At 53.6% G+C, this 8,418-nt stretch overlaps 1 protein-coding gene across 3 annotated transcripts in view; it reads left to right on the top strand.

The window, feature by feature from the left end:
- Positions 1-8,218, top strand: part of RFLNB (refilin B) — a 9,235-nt gene extending 1,017 nt beyond the window's left edge. Inside the window, exons 1-3 of one of the 3 annotated variants that reach the window (XM_035027610.1) lie at positions 28-277; positions 2,872-2,981; positions 5,135-8,218. In XM_035027610.1, the coding sequence (XP_034883501.1) occupies positions 62-277; positions 2,872-2,981; positions 5,135-5,465 (657 nt within the window). In that variant the 5' untranslated portion in view covers positions 28-61 and the 3' untranslated portion in view covers positions 5,466-8,218. Of the gene's footprint in view, positions 1-27; positions 278-1,129; positions 1,504-2,871; positions 2,982-5,134 lie in introns of those variants that run through there. The other 2 variants (XM_035027612.1, XM_035027613.1) reach the window with 2 other exon arrangements.
- Positions 8,219-8,418: the final 200 nt, after the last annotated feature.

Genomic DNA, 8,418 nt, shown 5'->3' with positions numbered 1-8,418 from the left:
GCGCCGCTCGCGCCCCTCGCTCGCCCCCGGCCCCGGCCCCGGCCCCGGCGCGCTAACAGCCATGGTGGGCCGGCTGAGCCTGCAGGATGTGCCCGAGCTCGTGGACACGAAGAAGAAGGGCGACGGCGTCCTGGACAGTCCGGACTCGGGGCTGCCCCCCAGCCCCAGCCCCAGTCACTGGGGGCCCGCGGCGGCCGGCGGCGGCGGCGGCGGCGGGGAGCGCGCGCCGGCCCCCGGGGCGCTGGAGCCCGACGCGGCGGCGACCCCCGCGGCCCCGGTGAGTGGCCCTGCTCAGGCCCCCTCCCTCCCGCAGCCGGTTCCCCAGGGACCACCGCAAGCCTTGCCGGCGCGCCGCCACCCGCCCGTCGGGACGGCGCGGCCATCGCGGGGAGCCCGGGCGGGAGCGCGGCGAGAGCCTGGCCAGCTGGAGCCGGTGGCTGGAAAATTGTCATCGCCTGGGAGGCGCGGGAGCCCCGGGAGAGGCGAGCCCCGCCTCCTCTCTTCGGGGTGGCGGCCCCCGGGGCAGCCAGGCTGCGGCTCGGCCACATTTCTGCCCGGGCCGGGCTGGAGAGGGGCCTCGGGGACTCCGAGAAGGAACGCCAGGCTTCCCCGTCCTGCGGGCCCGGCACCCCCGGGCTTCGCCGCCACCGGTGGCGCCTCCCAAAGACCTGGCGCCTCCTGGCTGGTCTTGGGGAGAAGGGTGTGTGTGCTCCGGCCCCCTGATTCAGAGCAAGTGGGGCCAGCCTTTGGCGACCGTGTCAGTGGTGTGGGAGGGGACCTTGGAGAAAAGTTACCCCGTGAGCCTCTGGCCTCCTGGTACCCCCCCCCCGTCACCTAACCCGTGCCTGGCACTTGATGGGTGGGAGGCCTTTAGATGGGTGGAACCTTTCAAAAAGGAATCCTTTTATTTTATTTGAAAGCTTTCATGTAAAGAAAAAACACCTAGTCTTTTTTGCCTCAGGAATCGCTCAGGTGGTGGTGGTTATTGCCTTTACTAGAGCTGGGGGGAAGCCACATCCTGTCCACAGCCAAGGCTCAAAGTGGGGCTCTCATACCCTGCCCGTGGGGGACGGGGGTGTGTGGCTGTCTCCCCCGGGGTGAAGTAAGACCTATGCACGTTGACCCGCTGACCCGTCTCGGGGACATCGGTGCCCTCTCTCATTCCCACTGGAAGGCCGCACTTGCTTCACCTTGGCCTTCAGAGCCTTGCTGTCGGGCCCTTCGAGCCTCGCTCCTGACCACAGGCGGACACAGACGTCCGTGCTCCGTAGCTGCTCCGCTAACGCGCATATGCCTTTTCCTCTGAGCCCATCCCCTCCTACGGCCGCCTCGTTGACCTATCGGAGCCCTGCTGGCCCTTCAAGCCCAACTTGTCACCTCCTCTGGGGAGTCTTCCTTGATGCTTCCCAGAGCCACGTCAAAATCCATGGCTTGGTCCCCATTCCCTGGTGTCTGTTGTCATTCCGGCTGCCTGTCCCATCTCCAGCCTGCACCTGGGCCGAGGTGTGTGCCCAGGGACTGTCTGTTGGGTGGGCAGGGAGGAGGGAGCCACTGAGGCAGGGGCAAGAGAACTGAGTGCTCGTGTGGCTTCCTGGCTCAGTGTGAGTGTGGAAGAGTTGTCCCCCTCCCCGCCTGCTGTCATCCCGCAGCCCCCAGGACTGCCTGCAGGTGCTCCCTAGGGAGCAGGGAGCTGGGGGCAGAGCAGGACCCACTGTCACTGCTCGGGGGCTGTTCCCGAAAGCTCTGTGGCAGCCAGTGCCCGCCCCCATCTACTGACCGGGGTTCCCAGACTCAGCCCCTCCCCCAGCCAGGGCTTCTTCAGCCCTCCACCCAGGTTCAGGAGCTGGACCCTGAGTACACTTTGCCCGTCCCTCACCCCTGGTCCCCTAACCTGGTCCCCTTTGACTTTGTATTTCCACCCTACACCCTCATTTGACACTCAGTCCTGGTAACATGATAAGAGTCTTAGAGCCTCCCTTTTAAAACTGCTTCCTTCTCTACCCTGGAAGGCGTGGGGGCGGGGCTGCCACCTCCACATCCTGGCCCAAATGTGGATCCTCCTCTCAAGTTAGGCAAAGAAAATGACACATAGCCCGTAAACCTGGAACCCAGGGGACTGCTCCCCATTGAACACTTAACAAAGAACCCCAATTCCATTCAAATCAGGTGCTCGCACCTGTGTCTCGGACAGGACTGGCTCTTACTCAGGCAACTTGATGAACCAGAAAGTTCGGAGCGTCATCCAGGCTAGGAGCCAGTTAACCTCTAGGGATGCTGTGCTCTGGTTCTTTGAGTTTGCTGAGTTGTGGAAGGTGGTGTAGAGAACTTCTTGGTGTTCACCTCCGTCTTGGTAGGGTGTTAATCTAGTCATTCCAGAGGCAGAGAAGGCGTGGCGGAAGTCCCGCTGAATCCTCAGTGTGAAAAAATTTCTGGTAGAATTTTTTCATTCTGGCCTTTTCTGAAGTGTTGCTGAGACACAGGGTTGGGGGACACATAATTGAGGGTTCTGGTTAGTGAAGCCCCAGTTTGTCGAGGTTTTCTCACTGCCTTGCTGTGGGATAGTGCAGCAGCCCCGGGGCCCCCCCAGGGTCATGACACCGAGCTCCTTAGCCTCTCACAAAAGCCCCGTGAAGGAAGGAGGCATCCCCCTTGGTGTGCAGATAAGGTCAGGGGGCATGGGGTGTGACCCAGACCTCCTGGCTCTCCAGCCAGAACTCTTCCCGGGCTGCGGGGCGGCCTTTCTCTGGCATCACTCCCAGGAGGAGGACACAGGTCACAGTTGGGCCCATCAGCCGCTAGCTTCGAGCCAGGACCTTCGTGGGGGATGCGCCGGCCCGGCCTGTGGTCTAACTGCCTTCTCCATCCTCACAGAATCCAGCATCTCTGCCCAGCCCCGTGGCCTTTGCCTGCTCGCCAAGGCTGTGCCCCCTGTCCTTTGGCGAAGGAGTGGAGTTTGACCCCTTACCACCGACGGAAGTAAGGTAAATATAGCAGGCCCAGATTTGATTGGAGTTTTTCATTTTTTCATTGTTTATTCCAGAAACGAGTGCCTGTTATTTAAAAAAAAATAAGTTAATCACAAAAGTGTGCCAAAGACTACTCATAGTTTGTTGGATACTATTTTGGATTTCTTCGTGTATTCCAACCAGTTAAATATATAGGCACGCCTTTTGGAATAAAAACATGTTATACGTAAAGTCCTGCGACTTGCTTTTTGCACTTTTTGCCTTTGCACATCGTGGCCATCAGATGTGTACAGTTTTGTAATAAAATAATTCCTCTTTCCAGAACCCCTTCCCCCGTTGCCCCACCCTGCTTCAAGGGGCTATAACCTTGTCTCCTATTACAGTTTCACTGGGCAAGTACCATTGTTCCTTTGGGAATTGATCTCATCCAGGTTACCTGGGGGCAGAGATCCATTGAGAGCCTCTGTTAAAGATCTGTCTTTTCAGGGAAAGGAATTTTACTTTTGGTAGCTGGTGGGGGTTTTTTTGCTGGAGTTTCAGTTCCCTTGACACAAAGGGCCCTTTGATGGGAAAAAAAGGCAGCTCACCAGTTTGGAGGTGAGCGGTTCAGTCCTTTATTCTTGCCGAGCTTGTATTTTGAACAAAATGAGGACATGACTTCATGACATTAGCTTCCCCCAGACTCTTACCTACTCGCTTAAGGAGAATACACGTTTCCATCATCCATCCAACCCACTGAAAAGAAGGCTAATTCTTAGTCCCTGACCAGTGGGTAGGGGCTGGTGGGAGGCAGTGCTCTGTGATGCTCTATGAAGCTGTAGTAATTACTCAATAAAATGAACTCATGCTTGGGGTGCCTGGGTGGCTCAGTCGGTTGGGTGTCTGCCTTCTGCTCAGGTCATGATCCCAGGGTCCTGGCATCGAGCCCCGCATCGGGCTCCCTGCTCCACGGGAAGCCTGCTTCTCCCTCTCCCGCTCCCCCTGCTTGTGTTCCCTCTCTCGCTGTCTCTCTCTCTGTCAAATAAATAAATAAAATCTTAAAAAAAAAAAAAAATTAGCTCCAAAATTACCAAAGAAAGATGTAAAAAAAAAAAAAAAAGTAAAGTAGCTGCTGAGGAACATGGAAGTTAATTTATTTTATGGAAATCAAGATGGTAATTGGCTGTGATTGATAAGGTCAGATCTCTGAGTCTCTGGTTTGAGTGGTCTCCACACCCAAGGCCAAGGGGGACCACGTGCTAGTACTTGGTATTACTGAACTTTAAGAATTCCTGGGTTCCGTCATCCTGTCATTAAAGAGCACCTGGCTGGTTCAGTCGGTTAAGCATCTGCCTTCGGCTCAGGTCATGATCCCGGCTCGGGCTCCTTGCTCAGCGGGGAGTCTGCTTCTCCCTCTTCCTCTGCCTGCTGCTCCCCCTGCTTGTGCTCTCTCTCTCTCTCTCTCTCTGTGTCAAACAAATGAATTAATAAAATCTTAAATAAATAAATGAAGAGCTGATGGTGAGGGCGCCTGGCTGGCTCAGTCAGTAGAGCATGCAGCTCTTGATCTCAGGGTCGTGAGTTCGAGCCCCACGTTGGGCAGAGAGCTTACATTTAAAAAAAAAAAGAAGCAAGTTGATGGTGACTTCAGGGGAGAGAGAAAACAAAGCATTGACCCCTAGTGAGGGGGTAGAACCCGCATTGTTCTACCACTGATTTATACCACTTGCTGCGTGTGAACACTCTGCTCGGTTACTCCTGGGCACGTTTCACAGAAAGAGGAAACAAGGCTCGGAGAAGTAGCCCAAGCAGGCTGTCCGAGCTGACCCGCACGGTTGCGGCTCCCCGGGGCTGCTGCCTGCCCTGAGAAGCAGTGCCTGCGGGGTGAACATGGGGATCTTGCACACCTGCAGGTAAGCCCCAGCCCCACTACTCACTCCCACTGTGACCTTGACCTCTGCACCGCCATTTCCTCTCCCGGGGTGGTTGGTTCTGTTCAATTTGATCCTGGAAAGAAAGTGCTTCGAACAGTACCACCCCATAAGCGCTTCATCAGCCCTGGGCTGCTGCTGACGAGACCAGCCACGTCTCAGGGTTTGCACCCCACGAGAGGATCAAGGTCACAGTAGGGACCGCTGTGCCCCGGGCTCAGGCGAACGGCCTCGTGCTGCCTTCTCTCTCCCGCCCAGGTACACGTCGTCGGTCAAGTACGACTCTGAGCGGCACTTCATCGATGATGTCCACCTGCCCCTGGGCCTGGCGGTGGCCTCCTGCAGCCAGACGGTCACCTGCATCCCCAACTGCACCTGGCGCAACTACAAGGCAGAAGTGCGCTTCGAGCCCCGCCACAAGGCCACCCGCTTCCTCAGCACCACCATCGTCTACCCCAAGTACCCCAAGACCGTCTACACCACCACGCTGGATTACAACTGCCGCAAGACACTGAGGAGGTTCCTGTCCAGCGTGGAGCTCGAGGCCTCAGAGCTCCTGGGCAGCGACGGCCTCTCGGATGAGTGCTGACGGGGCCCGGGCAGCCTGGGACCGGCTCTGCCGCCGCCCTCGCGTGGCGTTCATGCCCCAGCGGGGTCTGGCCTCGCCATACCTCTAAGCCCGGCCTGGGGAAGAAAACCATGTCATGGCCTCTTCTAATCAGGGAGAGAACTGGGTTTTTAAAAATGTTCAGATTGCTTTCCAAAGGCGTAGATTTCTCGCTTGCCGCTGCGTGGCTTCCCCAGGGTCTCCATTTGATGAGCAAATAGAAAGCCAGCTGGAGCAAAAGGAAAATGGCCCCAGTTTGAGATAAGGAGGGAGGAGATGGCTCTTCTCCCATTGGTCAGTTAGCCTGGGGAAGAGCGTGGAGAGTCTCTGGGGGGGAAAAAGTGAGTTGTGAGACCTTCCAGCCCCGGGTGTCGTCACTGACAGCGGTACTAGTTCTGTAAGCTGTGACATCCTTGTGGGTCCAGTCTGTGGACAGCTGAGGTCCATTCCATCGTTTATGTCCATTTGTGTTTCCTGTTCACCAAAACTCTTGGAATTCCCTAAATCCTTTTCATATCAAAAAACCGCGAACCACACTATAAGATGCCTTTTTAAAAAAAGAGAGAAAAGGTTCACGCTGTTCTCCCCTCTCTTCAGGAGACTCACGTCCACCAGGGGCTTCGGTTCTGGGTCCTTCCACCGGTTGGGTGCGAGCTTGGGTGCTAGCAAAGCACCTTGAACCCTTGGCATCTGGTAATGTCTCCACAGGCGTGTGTAACTCTCCTGATAATGTGTTTTGGGGTTTCCAAATACTTTCCTATTTTTTTCATAAGGCAGAACATAGCCGAGGCCCTTTTGAGAGTCACAGCATTTTGAAAGAATGCTTAGGGAATCCACTTTTGGGGACCCCATGAGGGGTTTTCGCTCCACCCAAGACTGGCCAGCATCTGGGAGAGGCAGATGTGGATGTTTCTGGTGACCTGCTCCATCAGGATGGGTGTCCTCTCCAGGGAGCCCAGGTCAACTTGGACGGGCTCAACACCACAGAGGAATTCTGCCAGCGCCTTAAGTCTAAGCCAGAAAGCAAGAAAGGCACCCCAACCCTCCCTCCACGTGCAGGAGAGGTGACTGCAGGATAGGGATTGATGTCACAAGTCAAACTCCAAAACTTGGGCGCCTTTGGGATGGTACACATTTCTTGTGAGTGCTTACTGTAATGTAGGGACAGTCGTGGCGTCAGCTGCACGTGGAAGACACTTGTGAGCTCAGCTGAACCGGCCTCAGAGGCAGGTGGGGCGCCTGGTCCAGAGGCTGTGGTGGGCCCGGCTGTCTCTGGCCTCAGCCCCCTGCCCACCCTGCCTCCCCACCAGCCCATGCTTCTTTCCCCTGCCAATCCCTGAGGGTTTTGAGTGAAGACAGTGGCAGGTGGCTTTTTCTCTTCCAATTTGGGGAAGAACAATCCGTGAATATTTCCTTTGAATACATCCAAACTAGACCATGTGCTCGAGGGTTATAGAGTATTGTGAACCCGGATTCCCGCTGTATTTGGGGGTTTCTGTTGATGGCTTCCGTGTGTCCTGAAAGCAGAATTGGTAACTCTCTGGGTACCCTGGAGCCACAGCAGGGACTTCTGTTCCGAGGAGAGCAGGTGTGATGATAATCGCTCTCACTTAAAGTCATTGGAAGCCTCTAGAGCCAAACTTTCTGGTGTCCTCTTTAGCTTTGGCAATGTGTGGTCTTGTCAGGCCCCTAACTGTTTGGACGCAGCCCTCGGTGGATCCTGCGGGTGGGTCCGTGGTCCTGAGTTTGCCATAGCGAGGCTTGGAAGGGACCCATAAAGGGGGCACTCTGGGACTCCATGACTTCCTTCATCATACAGAGTGACAAATGCTGTCTGGAGGAAATCATGTGGCTTTTCTTGATAAAAATGGATTTTTTTTCTCTCTGATTTCATAATCTTGGCGTTTAAGACAAGGGGTAAATATAATTTTTAAATAAGGTTAAGAGAGTTCCCAAGGCTTTGTCCTGGCCCAGTGGGGACACTTGAATGAGCTCAGAACAGTATTGTGGGCAGCGTGGCAGGAGAGACATATGGGAGAACATGGCCTTTGTACATGGCAACATTTTGGGATGTCCATATGAGATTTTTTTTTGTTTTGGGGGGTTGGGTTAAGCTCGGACAAAGCGTTCTAGGTGTGAAGAGAATCTGAAATATTATATCTGTAAAGTAAGTAGAAGTGAGCAATTGTGAATGTGTAATGCGAATGGAAAAGCAGGTTTTATCTTAAGTTATTCACTAGGGAACTAACTGTAGTTCTTTCTAATCCTCTCTTTTTCTTCAAATCTGCTTTGCTGCAAGTTACAGGAAAGAAGCATAAGAAGACTTAATGGGACACTTCAAGGGGGATCAAATGACATTGATCTTGGTGGACTTGTGTTAGTTTACGAGGTAGAAGCAATGATTTTAAAACTCATTAAAATCAACCATTCCTAAGCATATCTGAGAGATACAGTCTACTTATTAAGAAGTCTTTTTTCTCAGTCTCCTAAATTACAGCTTTCATGTAAGAAGGATGATTTGTATTTTCAGAGAAAAGTTGTTTTCTTTTCAAAGTCAGACCTTTTAAAAAGAACGATTACCTTTTCATTTGACTCTTTTCCTGTTTCTAACCTTAGGAAATCCAGAACTGTATTTGCCAAAAACTATTTTTTAAATTTATCTTTGACATCTGTCCCATTCCATTTTGCTTTGTGACTTCTTCATTTAACAATAAATTATCTTTAAAGAAACAAAACTTAGAGGTGGTTCTCTCTTTTTTTTTTTTTTTTAATTTTTGGGAGATCATCTTTTTTTTTTTTTAAGATTTTATTTATTTATTTGAGAGAGAGAATGAGAGGCAGAGAACATGAGAGGAAGGAGGGTCAGAGGGAGAAGCAGGCTCCCTGCCGAGCAGGGAGCCCGATGCGGGACTCGATCCCGGGACTCCAGGATCAT

Source organism: Mirounga leonina, unplaced genomic scaffold (genome assembly GCF_011800145.1).
Source record: "Mirounga leonina isolate KUSES-001 unplaced genomic scaffold, KU_Mleo_1.0 Mir_200, whole genome shotgun sequence".
In the NCBI taxonomy this organism is placed as follows: Eukaryota; Metazoa; Chordata; class Mammalia; order Carnivora; family Phocidae; genus Mirounga; species Mirounga leonina.
Note: the sequence above shows the minus strand (reverse complement) of the source record. Positions and strands in the feature narration are given on the sequence as shown.